This window comes from Struthio camelus, chromosome 1, assembly GCF_040807025.1.
Source record: "Struthio camelus isolate bStrCam1 chromosome 1, bStrCam1.hap1, whole genome shotgun sequence".
Taxonomy (NCBI): domain Eukaryota; kingdom Metazoa; phylum Chordata; class Aves; order Struthioniformes; family Struthionidae; genus Struthio; species Struthio camelus.
Window position 1 is genome coordinate 59,828,909 of NC_090942.1, and position 19,068 is coordinate 59,847,976.

At 46.2% G+C, this 19,068-nt stretch overlaps 1 protein-coding gene across 1 annotated transcript; it reads right to left on the bottom strand.

Moving 5' to 3' along the window:
- Positions 1 to 648: 648 nt before the first annotated feature.
- Positions 649 to 7,188, bottom strand: HMOX1 (heme oxygenase 1). The gene is made up of 5 exons (XM_068943557.1): positions 6,956 to 7,188; positions 6,510 to 6,630; positions 3,637 to 4,128; positions 2,916 to 3,024; positions 649 to 1,385 (listed from the first exon to the last, which is right to left on the bottom strand). The coding sequence occupies exons 1-5, from the start codon at positions 6,985 to 6,987 to the stop codon at positions 1,249 to 1,251; spliced, it is 891 nt and encodes a 296-aa protein (XP_068799658.1). The 5' UTR covers positions 6,988 to 7,188; the 3' UTR covers positions 649 to 1,248.
- Between the last annotated feature and the right edge of the window lie 11,880 nt (positions 7,189 to 19,068).

Here is a 19,068-nt window from a genome sequence, read left to right on the forward strand (position 1 = left end):
ACAGAAAGCTGTACACATGGACTGCTCCAGCACTGCTACTTATTTGTACTGTCTTTAGGAACTCCTTGTACATGCCAAATTCTGGCAGTAAGCTGGCTTGGTTTGATTGTTACCTAGTTGAGGACATGCAGTTACATGCTTGATGTCTCTGGTTTTGATGTCTTGTAGGATGAAAAGCTAGTATGTATTTTGTTTGTGAGGGGTGAGAACATACTTCTTTTTCTGGTTCATGGTGATGTTCTCAGAAAGGCACTATGATTAACAGCACCTGGCCCTTAGCTGCTACAGGGCAGGGGCAACAGCCCTAGTTTAGACCAGCCAGGAGCCCAGTCACCTTTTTCCTTTTAATAGAATAGCAGCTAACTCTTAGGTCTAGCTTCTACCTCTTAAAGATACTTTGTACAGTCACAGAATTTCATTCAATTTCTGGAAATAGAGACCATTATGAAGCTTAAGAAACCTGACTGAGCTTGTACAACAAGTTATTGTTAGAACAGAGTGGGAACAGAGTCTGGTTCTGGTAACTCCCACTTTTGTCTATTGTCATATCTGTGGAGGCAGCAGCTCCAACAGACATAAAATTGAGAGGCAGAAAGGCACCTCCATTCTCCCTGGATATGGCTTTAACAATAGGAAACACCAGGCCTGAAGATTTTACGTTAATGTTTATTTTATATATATATATAAATTATATAACAAGACAAAAGATCAACACTGTATCTTCAACAACTGTGTTCTGCTTTTTAAAAACCAAAAGTGATTGGAAAAAGATTTAACCTACTAGTGTCATATAAAACAGTCTATAACCCAGAGGAACCATGTGGCTCCACAGAAATAGTGATCACAGTATCAGCTAGCCATATAAAATATTGAGCAAACAGGGCTCCGGGGAGCTTTTTCTTTCTGAGGCAAAACATGATGTCAAACCTGCGTTTCTGATTTTGTAGGATTTTTGCAGGAGTTCTATAAAACAATGACAATTCCTGGCCACTGCTTTTAGGCCTTTTCTGCCCTTATGTTCTGGTGATAAATTTAGTCTCTGGCATAGCTCACACCAAGCACAGGAGAGACTTTGCCTGAACCCCCTTAGCACTCTCTTTGCTTTCTGGGGAGAGAAGCCTCCTAATGTTAGTGACAGAGCCAAGATCACAGCACCCAGCCAAGGAGAATTTCTCTCAGAAGGCCTGGGGAAGATGGATTAGTTCAGGGTGAGGGAAGGCATGAAGAGAAGGTGACGGTTCTATTTGTTCACATGGCAAATAAGCCCACGGCGACTGTTGTGGCTAGGAAGCTGAGTGCAAGGATCCACCGCACAAGGGGAGTGGTGGGTAGCATTTCTGTGTGTCTCATATTTGTCTTCTCTCTTTCTTTCCCAGGCCCTGGACCTAGATTAAATAGAAAAAAAGTGGGTGAGATCAGGATGAGGCAAGAGGCTGCCAGTATGCCATGCTAGCCCTCCACAGTGATGGAGCTGACCCTGGCGCAGTTGTTACGGGGAAAAGGAGAGATCCCAGAGCCCAGTGAGGCTGGGGAAAGAGCGACAGCAGATTCTGCTCTGTCAGAGCAGGCGAAGAAGGGAAGCAGCAGACTTGACCTGGGAATCCCAAGGGCTCACAACACCTCTGCTTGTACTTGAATACTGGCATCTTCCCTTGTCTCCTTACTGGCCTATAAATACCCTGCCCAGATCCTGAAGAGACTCCTTCAAACCTCTGATGTGTCCAGAAGACAGTTAAATGGTTAAACCAGAATTTTAAAGGCATTTTGTCCCCTAACTCCCCATGATTTAATCAGTTAGACATTTTACGACTTTAACGGGTAGTCCTTAACACTGCAGACAAATAATTGTCTTAGAGCAATTTTAGAATGGGACTTCTCACCCAACACTGAGCTTTTTAGAAAATCCTACCTGTATGGGTTTATTGAGAAAAGAGCAGCAAACATTTGCAGAGAAGTTCTGCTACTCTGCCTGAAGAAGTTGCTCTAAGCTTCACTCTCTAGAGGTGCACAAAACAAGGAGAATTTGCATTCTTTGCCTTGGGAAACTGGTTCAGCTCAGTATGCAGTGAACAATCTCCCTTTTAGTTTCAGAACGTGTGGCTCATAAGATGTGATTTGAATAAGAAAGCTCTTATCAGGGAAGCCACTTTCCTCCGTAGCCATCTGAGCCCTATCCAAACTCAGTCACAAGTCTGACTTCATAAAAAGAGATCGCTTTGCCAGCAGCAGCTGGATTGGCTTTGCAGAAAGGGCCCTTGCACAGGATCTTCCCTTTTGCCAGTAGATGGAGCCTTTTCAGTTCTGCAGAGTTGAACTGGAGCCTGTACAGCTCCACTTCTGAGCTGTACATTTCACCACACATTCGCATTTCATGCTGATTTTAAACATAGCACATTTTCATTGCTTCCAGGAACTATTTTCAGTAAATACTTCTGGAAGGCATGAAAACGACCGCAGGAAGATTTAGTCCAAAAGGACAGGCTCTTGGATAAGGTTGCATGTCTCCAAGAACCTTCTACCAGCATCACAGTGTCACAGCTAATGTGCTAGGCCAGGAACTGCAGCTTTTCCTTTGTGAACTCAAGGCCAGGTTCCCCTTTGATTGAAACTTATGTGGCTAACGAACCTTACACTTGTTAAAACTTGAGAGAGAGAGGGTAGTCTCTTCCTGTAAAACTTTCTCAGGGACACTATTCATGGAGAGCCCAAATGTCTCATCCCTGCTTTGCCATGTCTGGAAGCAGCTTCACACACACCAGGGCCCCTTCTTGCACTATATACTGACTGCCGGTGAAGAGATGAGGCAAGTACCTCATGCTCATGTCTCAGTGGCTTGTACAAGCAAGAACACAGGAAGGGGGGAAAAGAAAAGCACATGGGGCAACTTTAAACAACTGCTTTTAGAAATCTCTTACCATGTTCATGTGATTTGTTAGCGTTCCTTGCGCGAAGCTCTGCCTTCAGCTGCACAGGATGACCGTTCTCCTGGCCCTTAGACACCAGCTCCTGCAGTGCCTCAAACACCTGAAAAGAATGCACACTGTCTCATTACGTGGACTTCTTCTTTCGCTGGACCCCTTTGCGCTAGGCACTTCAGAACTAGAGGAAGCCACAAATCTTCAGTCCAGTTGTGCCCCTCCTGGTACTGCTGCCTGTTCTGCACAGAACATAATCTGCCTGAGGGGTCAAGAGAGTATCTTTCAAACTCCTTGTTCACTTTGCAGGTTCTGTCTGAGGCTTCCAGCTCAAGAGAAGGCCCATCTTCTGATAGGAAGGAAAGCAAGGTATGTGTGTATCTAGTCAGCATTCACAGAGGAGCTGTAGAGCTTTATTGGGAGGTGGGGCAGGTAGACAGTGATCCCTACTCCCAGCATAAAGCCTTGTTTATATCTGAACAATAGCACAAGAAAGAGCCTGAATTCAAACCCTAGGGGAGGGAGAAGGATCTTTCAGAGACTGATTGTTCATTAGGCTCCCAGGTAAGACACGTGGAGATTTCTAACTCTGACTAGCTTGCCCTAACCCATAGCTTGCTTTGAGCTCCATAGCAGAAATACCAGCTTTGCCTTTCCCCAGTAGCTGTTATCTTGTTTGAGAGAGGGTGTGGGCAGACAGGGCTAGCCAGTAGTTACTCACTTGTATATTAAGCAGGAATGCTTTCTTGGCTTCCTCCAAGACTCTTTTCTTAGTGGCAAGATCCATCTCAAGGGCATTCATGCGGGAGCGATAGAGCTGTTTGAACTTGGTGGCGTTAGAGACTCCATCGAAGGTGAAGAAAGCCAGCCCTTCTCCAGTGCTGGGCAGCTGCAGGGCCTTTTGGGCAATTTTCTTCAGCACCTGCCCCCCAGACAGGTCTCCCAAGTATCGAGTGTAGGCATGGGCCACCAGGAGCTCTGGATGGTTCTTGCCTACGTAATGGAGTCTCTCTACGTATTTCTGAGTAGCCTCAGGACATGGGATCTCTTCCCTCCAATTGCTGCCATAGAAGTACTCCAAGTCTTTCTCCAAGGCAGCTTTCCGGTGCAGCTCCACCGGAAAATAAACAGGGGCATAAACTGGGTTGTCCTTATTACGTTCGATCTCTTCCTCCAGAGCAGAGTAGATGAAATACAGGGAGGCAGTAACCAGCTGAAACAGAAGGGAGGGTATGAGATACAGGTGCATCTGTCTGTCTTCCAGCTTTTGGGACAAATCCCACTAACAAAAAACGTTACTCATATGCACACCCAGTATGAATCATGCAAATATGTTATATTGTTGTAGATTTCACATATGGAAAGCAGAGTTGGAAGGGACAGTGAGACATCCTCTAGCCCTTCCCCTTCTGCTTGAGGCAGCATCAGCTGAGACCTAAGTTATTCTCAACAGATGTTGGTCTTACCTGTCCATAAAAGCTGCTGTCTTCACCTTCAAGTTAAGGTTCTGGCAGCTTGATATTATAGAAAATGGAGCCCTATTAAATCATACCTAGTCTATTCCCTTCATTCCCCCTAGTCAATAGAGAGATTATTCCCAAAGGTATATTTTCTGGTGTATTGTTCAAATCTGAATGCTTCAAGATGTGCCTTTCCTCTGTGGGGCCTTATGAGACAATGACACACCCTGTTTACTGTACAGCCTATTTATCCTGTTGGCAGTCTACCGTCCTGGGAATTGAGGCACCACTGCTCTCTTCATTCAGATTTGTAAGTAGGGTTGCCTCTTTGTTTCCCTGTGGTTGCCCCAAGGAGATAAGATACAAAGGGGACTGAAAGCACAGCTTGCCTCTGAAAGATGCCTTTGCGAAAGATCACTGCGAGGCTGTGTGTTCATTACTATTTTCAGACTGTTGTTATTGTTGTTTTTCCCAGCTTACACGATACTTTTTTTATATCTGCCAGCCTTTCCACATAGCATAAGACAATCTAGCTGTGTTCTTTCCTTTGCTGGACATTCTGCTCTTAAAAGCTATATACGTATTTATATGTACACCACCTCTTGCTTACACTGAAATCCCTCATCAGCAGCAAAGGGTAAAACGTGAAGGCCCTGCAGCACAGGTGAGTCAGGCTTGAGGGGGAAATTATACTGCTGATAGGAGCAAAAGTGGTTTATTCTCCCACAAAGCTATTAGTTCTAGCAGTAGAAGAGTTGCCATTTCAACTTTTCCCCACTATGTCAGCAAATAGGACTTTGATATGCAGACAGGCAGTGACTTGATTGCAGAAACAGATACTCAAATTTTATGGAGTCATGTTTCAGGGCAGATATATAGGTTTGCCAAGAGGTTAAACAAAAGGAGCTTTTAAACAATAACTTGTCATCTAGTTTACTGGAAAAGAAATAAAATACAGGAATATTGCCTAACAAATTAAAGGATTTAATCTGACTATTGCTATCAGAGATAGTAGTTTACTGAGAAAAGTAGCTTTTGAAAATCATCATCTTACTTTTTAAAATCCAGCATCACATCTCGTTCCTCCTGAAGCCTAAGAAACTTCTAAGAAACTAAGAATTTTCTAAGAAACTAAGCTGTATTCCAGGATCTTAGAGGCTTGACTTTTTAGGTTATCGCTAGCCTGTCTCAAAGTTCATTGCCTAACAAATGCCACATTTCTAACAGGAGGAGGTCAGCACCTGAGATTAACAGTATGCTTGACTGCGTGTCATGAATGTGAACTATCAGAAATAAGTACTCTTTTTCCCTACTCCTATGGATGTATTTATCAAGGAGCAATTCAAAAATAAAGTCATTAAGCCACAGCTCAGCTTACTAGCTGTTATTTGGAACCCCTGTGTCACATCCTCTAACCTCCCAGGAATTTCTAGCTCATATGCCTGCCTTGTTTTTACACATGGCTTTGTTACGTGGCTCAGGTCACATTAACTAGCCAGATTAGACACAGACTCCGTAACCGCAAATGATTCTGTTATATCTTAAGAAAAGCAACAGGCTCCTACATGAACAGACATGGCTTGCTCAAACTTACTCTGCCTCGAGTAATTGCTCCTGATCGCAGCTCTGGTATAACTCAAGTGATAACTACAACTCTGCAAGGTTCAGTGCCAAAAATGATCCCACATTTCTCATTATTCCATCATTATTTCTAGCTGTAACCGCCTAAAGCATTCTAAAGTATTCTCCTTTCTTGTTGCCATTTTAATCACTCATACACCTGCACATAGTTGTATCTCCATTAACTCTCATTGGCCATAATTAACATGCAGGCATTTATAAGGAAAGATAAAAGCAATTACAATCTCGTTGCCTTTTTATCCTGTTTCAGCTTGATTGCCTATCCAGAAAGATACAATCCTGCCTCACGTTCTGAAGGAGGAGCCTGTAAAGTCTTAAGAGTGCTAAAATTTGATTAAGAGCATGTTTTGCACAGGAGATGCTGATACTAGACTGCTGTGATGCAAAGGGCTTCCTTCACCCCTCAACCTTTAGTCCCCGCATAGCCTATCTGATCTACAAGTGTATTCCATGACAAGGAAATCCCATCCCCACCCAATACTACTGCAAGTACCTTAAATTCATGGAGTGACACCTGCCCCTTCTGGAAATTTTTCATGAAGAGTGTATTCTCTGCCTGCTCGTGCACCTCCTTGGTGGCTTCCTTCATGAGTTCTGACAGGTCCCGTGACATGCTGGGGAAAAGAAGCAAAAGAGATATTGGTGCTGTCACTTTCCTCCTGCAAAATGGATCTTAGCTCTCTAGCAAAAAGAGGGAAGCCTGGGAAGGCAGGGAAAGAAGCAGAGCACTCCCGAGAGCCACGGATGGGATCAAGGGAGCGCTAGTATCTCACACGCTGTCCAAGGGGAAGTAAAACTGTTAGGCTCCATCCAGAGGGGAAAGAAAGAGCATGCTGTTCCCTGCAGAGCAGAAACAGGAACAGTACACCTAAAAGCAAGGGGAAAAATATGATACTCTCTTGGCTGGAAATTTCCCTCTCATTCCAGTCCTGCTCTCACCTTTCAGAGCTGTGTGTCTGGGAAGTATCCATGTTTCTCCACTTCGTTTTCTCCTCTGTGTCCCTGTTGATTTTTCTTGCCCTTGCTTTCTTCCTTCCCTTCTGCTCCCAGGACACTGCGAAGCGTTTGAGCTGGGCAGCCTGGCTCCTGCATCGAGCTTTATACTGGCCAGGTCACGTGAGCAGCCCAACTGCTGACCTCAGTGTGAGTACAAACTTCTTGCAACACAACTGTGCTTCCCTTCCCAGCGTTGCTGTCACCCTTTCCTTGCCTGCTGCCCTGAGGGACCAGACTTGGACGGCAGAAGGAAGTCACCTGATTCCTCTTGACAACTAAGCACAAATAAGAGGATGTTGAACAACTTCTTTTTCAAGATTGCCTGGCTTGGTAACCCTTTCAGCACAGTGCCGATGGCAGGCAGAGCCCAGGTGCTACAAGCAGTGGTCACTGTGCTGGGGGCAGCGGTGTTGGGTAGAGGGGTGGATTTACTGGTTAGTGCCATGGTCAAATGTGATGGGGCAGGGTGGGCAACTCCTCTCCCCACAGCCTTTTCCCCCAATCTGTGTGCCAGCTGCACCCCACCTGGGGAGCTAATACAGCATCTGTCCTAGTCTCTGTCAAGACTCAGGTGTAAATGTTTAATTTCCTGTGGCCAGGAACATTGTCAGAGAGTCCCCTCAGGTAACCTAGTGCTTACTGGCCATGGGGTGGGGAGCTCTGCCCTACAGATTAGGAGCATGCCCGCTCCACAGTGAGGAGCACAGCAGGGACCCTGGGCTTTGTACCAGTTGTGAGTAATCTGGGTGCTGTGGCATAGGCACGCACCAGCTCCAGTCTGCAAGTGGCAGAACTACAGCTGCACAGAGCTGAACCCTGGTGAATAAATCCTTCCTCTTTGCGTGGAGCCATCACAGGTTTGCCTGCACCGATGCGCTGAGACATCCTCTGCTCCCTTATGAATGGAAACAAGAGCGGCTGCTTTGCATGGCAAACGGCCCCTGCTGTTGTCACAGCTGCGTGCAGGGCATTTTGGAAGGAGAGCGCCCCATCTCTTAGATACCCAGAAGACTACAGTAGCCGGTATGCACGAAGGACTGAAAAGATGTGATGTAGGATTTAGGGAAAACTCTGGGGAAGTCTGCAGAGACTTTCAAATGCAAATAATTCCTCTGATTTGGGAAAAGAGAATTGGATAAGCTGGTTCTGCCAGTAGCTGGCTCCTCCACTGTTTTGTCTGTTGAAGTGGTTAATGAGGCAGCCAATGGATGGTGGGGCCCTTGTTTTCCAACTGTGCTGGAAGCAGGGCTAGCCAGGGTTGAAGGTGCATCAGCCAGCTCTGCTTTGAGAAAGCACAAATTTTGTGTGCAACCCAAATACCAAGGCACTTAAAAACAGCATTCCCCTGCTAATGCAGAGGTGAGAAAGCGCTGCTGCAGTAACACAGCACTGTGTTACATGCATGAAGTGGTAGGGAGGCAAAGCAGGGGGAGGAGGGAGGAGAACTACAGTTATCTTTTGTCTGTATCTTTTGTCCTGGCGAGTCCAATCTGAGACTGTGCTGATGGGCGCTGCAGCCCAAGCTGCCTTGTCTCCCTGTCACTGCAGCTACCCCAACAGTAGCTTGCTGTGGTGCCATAGGTTAGAAAGCTGTCCTGGAGGAAATGTGCATCTACGCTTGTTTTTTTCACTCAGGCAGACATCTGGTTTGCAGTGTGGGGAGCTCAGGAAGGATTAGTCAGCAATTCCACCCTGACTCAGCCAGACTTTTCCTGTCTTATTCTTTCTTTAAAGCAACAGTACACGCTAGCAAAAGTGACAAGTTGCTTGCTTTCCCCGCTTCCCCCATGCCATTGCACACAACTTGTTACTGACTTGTTTGCTTTATCTGTATGGTAAAATAAATACATTGGGATGTCTGAATCTCTTCAGAAGGTGTGACAAAGCCCCAAACACCCTCTGACAGAGGGCTCTGCACAGGAGCCCCCAGGAGTGCAGGGCTGCATGGCCGTTCTGTCCTGCAGACATTGATGCCATCTTGCCACAGGGATGTCCTTGAAATGAGCATTTCTCTCTTGCATTGCTCTCTTAAAGCTCACAAGCAGTTTTCAGTTCTTTTCAGTGAGTCCTGATCTGACAGGGGAAGCTGGAGCACAAATTGAACTTGTAGTTTCAGTAGAGGGAGGTATACTTGGTCGAGATCAGAAAACCCCAAGCCCAAACCCTGCCCCTCCCTTCATGTCTGTTCAGCAGCTGTTAATGAGCCCAGTTCCTTTGCAAAGGTTTTCTAGTTGCTCTCAGATCTGTGCTTTTGTGCCCTGCCAGCCTTCCTTCTCCCGAGAGGTTGCATGCTTGGAGATGCTTTAAAAGATCTGTCCAAGACATCTTCCTCCTCCTTCCCTTTCATCCATGGTTGAGGTAGCCAAGATGTGGATGAGGCAAATGGACTGAGGAGGAGAGAGAGCTGTTTAGTCATATTACTGCTATTCCAGATAGGATACTTCTTCCTGGGAAACGTTCTGGTTTGTAACCACACTGTTCTGGAATCCAGGTTTTTGCTCTAGGTGCTCCCCAACATACCTCCCTGGTGGCTGTTGGGGCTTTACCTTCTCCAGGGCCAGTCATAAGAGATAATCTCCCTCCTGCACCTTACCTCTCCAGATGAATTTTTTCCACATGTGCAGGGGAACAAGCCGTGTCCCATAACTTAGTTATACCTTCTGATCTCTAGCTGATCAGGGTTACTTGATGGAAGGGCAGGGAGCAGCTGTTATAGACTGGGCCCAGCTCCCCAGAAAGGCCCAAGGGCTCAGCAGCCAAGATGGAAGAGGAACTGAAAATGTGCTGTCATCATCTTTGTAGTCACTGGCCTGGGGCATTTTTGGCCTTGTCCACTGCTCTGCAGCGAGGAATTGTATTGCTTCTGCTGTGCTGTTGCTATGTGGTGGAGGGAAGGTTAAGGACACAGAAAGTGGCAAAGTTCTGTCAGAGATTTGTGAGTGACCATCTCTTCCTAGAAGACGACATGGGAAGTTGACGTTTAAGAACGATGCACTGGAAAGGAGGAGCATATTTTTAGCAGAAAGAACAACTGGCCCCTAGAACAACTCAGTCAGGTGTACAGTGTGCCCCACTCAAAAGGCAGATGCCAGTCCAGATCCAGATCACTAGTAAATTTTGCTTGGACAGCATCAAGGTCTCAGATCTGTGGTCTCTCCACCTGCCTGCCAGAAATTCCGTAATACCGTTCTCCTGTTCTTTCACAAAGCAGCTGTTGGGTGGTGCCAGAGTTATTTAATGTGAAGGTGATGTGCATGGAAACAAGTGAAATTGCCCAGGAGACTTCTAGTAAACATGAATCAAGTAGCCCAAGACAAGATATTTGCAGCAGTCCCTGCTGGGCTTAGAAACCTCTGATTGCATATCCTGGCCACTGAGCCAAAGTTTAAGTCAAGAGATTCATTAGATGAGCAGTTAATAACATCGTAAAGTTAGTGGGGAGTCGTGATTTCATCGGGGTAGAGAAGTTTCAGAAATTTCTAGCTATATAGTCAGTCACAGAACATGAAATCAACTCCTCTGAACGTGTGTGGGAAGCACTCTCTCACATTTTGGGACTGGCACACAGCCGAGGCTTGGCTAAGAAGAGAAAACAACCTGGTAAAAACTAGTCTTTTCCGGCAAGAAAGGGTTAAAGGGGATCTGGCAGACCATGACACAGCAAAATGCAGCCTCATGGTTTTGAGGGAAAAAGCTGACTCAATACTCAGAACTTGCTGTGTAGCAAGAGTGGAAAAAAAAAAAAAGGGACGACGTGATATCTGCTTAAAATTGCTTTCTTAAGAAGGGAGTCACCACTAGGGCATACAGTGTTATGCTATGGTTAATTCATGTTTACCAAAGGAAGATTGCCCAGCCCAGTAGTACTGGCAGAACAAATTGTGCTTGTTCCTGTCAACATTTAACAATCTAAGTCTAGATCAAAGATATAGGTGGAAAAATGGAGATTGTGAGTACAATGCACTGAAAAATTCCATAGGGAATGAATGCACTGTATGATTCCTCTGAACTGGCATTGCTGGTATATTTGGCACTTCTGAAAGAGAAGAGTCCTACAGACAGCACTGCTATTCTGGGCAAGCCCAGCATACGGGAACCCCAAAGACAGATGCAGTGGAGACAAAGGTGCCAGTAAATTTCTCAGACATAAATGAACCATCTTGACAGAAACAGGAAGCACAGATTATAATACACATATTTTATACATTTATAAATATATGCTTACCACAGCGTGTAGGTGTCTCCAGAACATGACGATGGCTATGATGGGAGCTCTGGGCTTGCTGGGCAGGCTGAGAACAGAGCAGTGACGAGAAGGAAAAATAGAGCAAACACTCTGCCAGGTACGTGCTTGCTTTTTAACTGGAGACCCAAGGAGCAGGCAACTCCCTGAGCACAAACACAACCTGTAGCAGGTCTCCAGGGTATCAGTGCACTGTGCTGAAATGGTGGAGGAGAGCACCCAGTGCCCAGCAGAGCCTCAGTGCTGGTGATGACAGACTCCACTGCCTGCTTATGGCCTGTATGTTTCTGAGGTGCAGAGGGAGGGGTAGAAGAGAGCAAGCCTTAGCTAGAACTAGCAAATTAAAATCTCAGTGATGCAAATGTTTCAGCTTCCTTCGTGTCAGGGCTACTACCACGTGGAAAGGAGAGTGCACCCTGACTGAGATGGGGGCCAAACTGTGAAAAGAAGGATCTGAAAATAACACATACACTGCATGGGAACCTTCTAACAAATCTCATACCTCCATCAGAGGAGGGGAGGAGGTGGCACTGGAAACCAAGCTCTGTGAGCTCTCAGGGAAACACAGGAACTCTCCCAAGGTTTCCACACCAGCCTCTGCTTGGTGCCCTGCCCTTCACGTACAGGAAACGTGTGTCCTTTTCCCCTGCACAGGGCTGCATAGACATCAGGCCGTGGGGAGCTGAGGCTGTTTCTAGAGGCTTCTCTGAATCTTTCAGCCCCAAGAAATGGGAACTAGACCAAGAGCAACAGCTGCAGCACGCAGGAAACCGCCTCGCTGATAAACAGCCTCACATGGCCCCCTGCTCTGCCTGACTCAGCAAAAGAGCCCTCTCCACCCACTGCAATCTGAAACCTTTACTCAGCAAAGCACCCTGGCCTTCCCGTGACTCAGCAGAACGTGGAGGGCCACGCACGCTGTGGGGAAGCAAATCAGCATCACTGGGAGCCTGGGCTCTGCAGCTGGGCATGGTGCCAGGGTTGATGTGCTGCAGTCACAGAGCTTGCACAGCAGATGGACATCCTGCTGGGGATATGCAGGGCTGCCACTAGCAGTGCTCTGGGGGCCAGCCGAGCTAAATTCAGTGCCCCAGAACTGGCAAGCAATTGTGAAAAGAGGACCCTGGAACTGGGTCCTTCCCACAAAATACATCTGGCATAAAACCAATATTTAAAATGGAAAAGAAAAAAAAAAACCCTTCAGCTTGACTTCACTGCCTTCCTTCCCCTTTCACTGCGCTGATCTGTACCAGCTGCTCAGAAGCAGCAAATTCATAATTTGGAGTCTTCTGCACAAAAACAGCAGTGAGAACTTTCTGGAATTGCAGCAGCAAAATCATACCCCTTCAGCTATGTTTCCAAAAGACAGAGCGCAAGCTTTGCAGCTGCACCGAGCAAGCTGTGAAAGGCTGGACAGATGTCCCAAGCTGGGAAAGCTGCAAAACTTGCTGACCTGAGAACAAGAACTGCCCTGTTTGTCTCTCCAAGAGAGACAGGCCCCAGTCCCATTTCTTGGGACAGAAAGACTTGGAGAAGTCTCTAGAAGAGTCTGTGGAAGCTCAGAGGGGTTAGCACTGATATTATTGATATTAGTGTCAAAGGGCCCCAGGAAGAGCAGGGTCCCATGGAAGCATCAGTCCCCAATTATTTTTTTTTTAAGCGTTGTCTTGGCAGGCCAGTTAATGAACTTTTCTGGCTTAATTAGCATAGATTCAGCTGTGTGCTATTAGAGCAGGTTGGAGAAGGACTGAGCTGGCAGCAGTTGGGCCCCTAGCTACAGGAGAGAGGAGCCAGGGCTCAGGAGAGGAGAGGAGAGAAGGCTACAGCAAGGCCACTGGAAGCAGAGCGGAGCTCATAGCGGTTGTGGCTGCACGTCAAACAGGAGACAGGATGCTGTGAGCTGCATTGGGGCAAGTTGCAAGCTCTTCTTGCTCCATACAGGGGGAACTGAGGCATGGGAACGTTGCTCTCCACGAATGCATTGAGATGGGCTGATGCTAGGTGAGTGCCTGGCATTGCCTTTAATGGCATATAACACTAAAGATGGGAGATCTGGAATGGGGTAAAAGAAAGAGTTTGGTTTTGAGGCTGGGATTCAGGGCGTGATGAATTTAAGTGACTTACCCAAAGCCACACAGGATGTCTGTGGTGCAGCCTATTATATTCTTTCCCACCCCCAACTTTTTGTTCTTTCATTACAAAAAATCATTCAAGGGCAGGCAGGCAAGACTGCATTTGCCAGACTGAGCTGTTATTTTTAAGAGCTTTGTTTTGAAAGTATGACACTAAATGCTAATGAGAAAAAATAAGACAAAGAAGCGTTAGCAAGGCAAGAAGTCAACTACTGAATATGAATGTAAGTAGTGAGCAGGCAGGGAAGATGTCAGGGGGATATTTGAATCCTGGTTTCCTTCAAAGGCCTTCATTTAGAATCAGGATTCAGCTCTGGAGAACTTCCCCCCCACCCCCGCACTACTTATGGACCAAAACCAGTTGTGTAAAAGACAAGACTGAGCAAGATTATCCTTTTCTGCAACACCAGGCCTTTTTCACAGTGTTCCCTAGTATCCCAGGCATTGGGAAGCTGGATGGATCTCTGGTTTGACAGAGTCTGGCCATGTCCCTATAGTGGGACTGTAATCTCTCTGTGGTTGAGAGCATGTTTTCACCATTGTGCCTGTACAGTGTCTAGCACAATGGGACCCTGGGACCATGTCTGTGGCTCTTAAGTGAAATAATAATGAACAAAAGCACCATGGGTGACATGTGTGTGCTGCAGGATTTGAAGTAAAAATGTTTAGATCTCAGATGTAGTCTGGCAGATGTGAAAGGAAGGGAATGTTTTCAGCATAGGGTAGAGCACTGTGTTATTACTTTAGCAGGTATCTGAGTGTTTGAATTACCGTGCAAAAAGGTTCTCTGCCTGTAGACAGCAGGGACCGGTTGAGGGGCACTGCAAGCAGGTAGCCTTGCAGTGGGGGGTGAGCTCCCTCCAACCCATGTTTTTTTGCTATTTGAACTGAAATTATGCAGAGAAGCTCAAAGAAATAGGCATGTTTCCTCCCACTGAGATCTGCCTGGTACTTTAAGCCCCCTTTTTAGCCAAGAAGCTAAAAATACCACTGAAATGCCTTGTAGCCTTTCTAAAAACAGATTTTTCCTACCACTCTGTGCTTCGGGAAGAACCTCTCCTAAAGCCGCACCGAAACTGTGTCCTTGCCTCACTCTCTCATCAAATTCACCTCATGCCTAATCAACACTTCTCTGCAGAGAAAGTCCAGAAAAGCACAGTGCCTGGAGAACACCACTTGTGGCTTTTTTCAGCTCAAGGCTGATCAGTGAATTACTGATCTCAAGATCTCCCTCCTGAGAAAATCTCTGCTGAGGAATCTTGTCTCTCTGGGATTCTTCTCACCAAATCTAAGCCTCATGCTGTAACATCTCCAGTCTTGCCCCTTCGGCCAGGACTGCTTTGCGCTAACTCTCTCAGTTCCCCTCCCTCCTTAAAAGAGGACTGTTGGAAATGTCAGGCCCTTTCTCATGCAGGCTGCAACCACCTCTGGGAAGGGCCTTCATGGAGAAATTCTCCCTTTGGCCCCATATCCATGATAAATTTAACTCATGCCCAGGATTTCACTGCAGAAGTTTTACCCTGCTGCCATTCCTTTTTCTGCAGGAAGGCCAAGGGGTACACACATCAAGACTAGCTCCAGCTTCCTTGTTGCAAAACCAAATGTCTGTGAAACCGCATAGTGAGGGTGGCACTGGAGTGGCAGGGGAAAAAGGGGCCCTGCGCTTGAAAGCAAAGTTTAGGGTCACAGCAACAGGAGCTAGCTCAGGTGAGAGTGGTGGTCAGAGTGTCCTGGAAAGGACCACAGTCCATGTGAAGAATATGCTCCTCTGATTAACGAAAGAACAGTGAGAGGAAATCCTTAACTGTAACTAGACTGAGCATGGACTCTCACCTGGTTCCTAGCAGCCCAGCCAACAGCAGCACTGCCTACTGAGGTTGTGGAAGAGGTGGGTCCCCCATGGGGGTGGACATGATTTTAGGATCTAGAGAGTGGAAGAAAAAGGGAAGGCAAGAGAAGGAGTAGCCCTGCAGAAACTTCCAGAGGCAACCCTGCAGAAAACTTCTCTTACTAAAAGGGAGAGAGCCTGCCCCCCCCCCGCCCCCAACCATTTCTAGCCTTGTGACTGCTAGTGACCCTGCTGGGAGAGGGAAGTGAATCTGCCTGCTCTTGCAGTCTGAATTAGCTGTAATTTCCAGCCACCCTCCCATTTGCAAGATTTTGCAAGTATGATGGCAGAGAGAAAAGAGGAAGCTTTCACCTGGAAATCTATGCCCCTAAATCTTTGTTCCCTAGCTCAGGTTTCTCCTGTCCTTGGTCTAACTAATGGACTGGGGTGCTGCCCTTTCCTTCGCCAGCCACTGCTGTCACGCAGCCCTCGGAGATGTATCAACCTGGGGTGGGAAGACTCTGTCAGGTCCCGTTTCACTAGGCAGATCACAGCAACCTGGCTGAAAGGATCATGATTAGCTTTTCCTCCTTAAAAATGAAAAGTGTTTTGAGCCTGTATAAGCACGCAATTAAATGGTCGATGAAAATCAATGTCAGTAAATATGAAGTGATGCACAGTGGGGGAGCCTCTCCTCCTTTTGAACAAGCCTAAGTATACATGTGGAATGATAGGGTCTGAGCTAATGCTTACCACGGAGGCTTGCAAATATCTGGGACTTGCAATATAAAGTCCCATGAAAGCAGTTCTGCTCCCCTTTGTTCTTGAAAACCTCTGTAGGCCTGAAAAGGCTCAGGAAAGGGCAGCAAAGACAAGCAGAGAGGCAGAGCAGCACCCATGCAGGTGCTTACTGGCTTGGGTAGGACTCTTCTCTTTGGGGAAGAGTCACCTCAGGGGGGATATGAGAGACTGGATATTCACAGTCTTTTTCCTGTTAAGAGCTGAGGATGATCAGATGAAGCTCGTGGGAGCCAGGCTTAAAATAAACCAAAGGAGGCACTTGTTCACCAGACACGCAGTGTAGCTGCAAGGCCCCATGTAGGATACTTGGGATGCTAGAAGAGCCAGGGGAGAGCAGGCGGGTCAGCAGAAGACAAATCCTCTGAGGGTTACCAAGTGCATAGACATCACCTCTGCTGCAAGAAGTCCCTGAGCGGGAAATGGCTGGAGGCTGGGAATATCACCTTGGCCCTCACTTCAGGTCACTGTGGGAGACAAGACACAGCTAGTGCAATATTCTTATGCTGTCACACTAATGTGACAAATGGCCAGGCAGGAGCTTCCAGGGTAAGCAGCAAGTGCTCGGCCCTCACTGTTTTGCACAGACACTATCCAGAGTATTGCTTCTTCCAATAGCCCAGAATGAAATCTTGAGCCTCTTTTGGGCAACAGATGGGACCGACTGGAACCTACTGGCAGAAGTCAAGAAAAAACAAAGGTTTTTGGGAGCCCTCGTGAGTTTGGTACCATCCAAGACATCTTGTCCCTGCTGCACCAGGGCACAGCCTGACTCAGTACAGCCCATGTGATTGGACACTCGAGCAACAGCTCTGCGGGGCAGCAGCAAACCCTTCTTGGGCAAGGAGATCTCAAGGCATTTCTATTGGGGTCTTTCTGAGCTTTGCTGCAGGAGGGGAAAGGGAGGGTTACATTCAAACAAACCTCTGTTCTTGCATTTTGTGAAATATAAGGGAAAAAAAAAAACTTGCTGCCAATAGAACTTTTTGTTTTACCCCTCCTCTCCATGACTACCTTTGTTTCCTTGCTCCCAAGCATTGGGGCACTTACTTTTTCTCTCATATTTGTGTACGTTTTCCTACTCTTCTTTTTTTTCTCTTTTCTTTCTTCTTGTGCTGTCATTTGCTTACATGCACACACAGATAAAAGTAAATTATCTACATAAATGTTTTCTTTCCTCAGGAATTGACCCCCTTTGCTCTCCAGAGGATCCCCACCATATATCACTACCCAGCATCTCCATCTGCCCTAAGCAGCACCACTAACAAAGGTGGATAAAATATATTAAAAAGGCAGCTTCATGCTCATCCCTGAGGTCAGTCCGGTGCAGCAGCCTGGCTGGTACCCCTTTTGCATATTTGCTCCAGGTAACCCTATCCTGGATGGCTTGCACATCCTTCATCAGAGTCAGTGCCCACAGTCACCACCTGAAGGTGCCCCAGTGCCTGCTCTGGCTGTGTACCTTCATATCAAACATAAATGCATCTGCACCTTTTTCCCTTCGTTTTCACTTGCATTTTGACCAAGCAACCCACAGGAATAAAGAATGGGATATAATGCAACATAAGTTTGAGACAGGAGCTATTCTGCTAAGTTATGAATTTAATAAGGTGATTTTCTACTAGTGCATTGAAACCCCCTTGACAAGTCCTGGGTCGAGCCCCCTGAATGGGGCAGGCTGCCATGGCCTGTTGGTTTCAACTGTTTTTTCACTCACTCTCCAGGCTTAGTAGGGGCAAAGGGGCTGCGCTGAAGTTGTTGACCTTTTGTTCCTGGGAGAAGAAGAGAGCATTAAAAATCTGAGGTAGGTCTTTGCATTGTTAGGAACATCTAAACAGAAGTGGAAGTGGCTTTATTCTCATTTTTGGAGGAAAGGGGGAATTTTGTTATCAAAAATAAGAAAAACCTCTGAGGCAGTTTTGGCATGGAGGAGCAACATGAATGTCCTATGGGATGGAGAACAACCTTCCAGTTATACTAGGAAGGGATACTTCTGTGCTGATTTGTGAGATGATGATGTGGGAAATTAGGGGACATTGTTATTTGCTGTTCTTTAAAACTAAATTTCATATACTATTTGGATGTTAGTAGTAGATAAAAGAAGCACGTATTTTTTGCTTCTAGGAATGTGATGCTGATATGACCACAACTACACAACCCAAACGTCATGGGAATTCTCATAAACTTTGACATATGCTTCATTTTTAGAGATTCAGGGCAAATCTGACCTAGTGGAAGGAAGTTATGCCTTTCTTCAGTCTACATAGAAGCAACCATTCTGGGTCATGCAAAATGTCCATGTCGGTCAGGATCATGTTTCCTTACGTGGTTATTAATGGATGCTTATAAAGACAGTGCAAGCACTCCTTCCCTGCCTAGGTACAGATTCAATGGGTGTATGACCTGAAGTGGTCACCATGTGAGTCTTGGTAAGGCTAATGATTGGAGTGGTGTAATACCTAGAATGAGAGAAGAACATGGGAGATTTTTTTTCCCTTTGGTTGCATAGCCTAGTAAGCAGGTCACTGCAAAGCAAAAGGTTTTCCTTTCCAATTTGCAGAGCTCATGCTAGGAGTGAACAAGTGACTGCAGCCCTCTGGTGGCCAAAACCAAGTAGGTTTCATTATTAACAAACAAACAAACAAAACAAACATCCCCCCTCCCTCCCCAAAACCTCACGTTAGAAAACACTTTAAAAAAGGAAAAAAAAAAATTCTTTATAATACTGTCATTTTATTTTTTCATAGCCATAAAACAGCTGTTGTCAATGCAAAATAGTTGACTTCTGCTTAAAACAGTCCCTTGCAGACTTGACAGGTTTTTTAAGCTCCTCCTCAAAAGAAACCTCTCAAAATTATTTAAAATATTACTGGTATAATCTATAACAAGTATGACTATTAATATGGACTTGGAAAAATTCTCCCCTCTTTATCATGCTATTCAGTCAGTTGAAAAAAGAACTATACTCTTTCTAAGATAAATCCCTGCATTGACTGGTCACAAACCGAGTGAGTCACAATGTGCAGATCATTGTACAACTGGGAGGAGACATGTT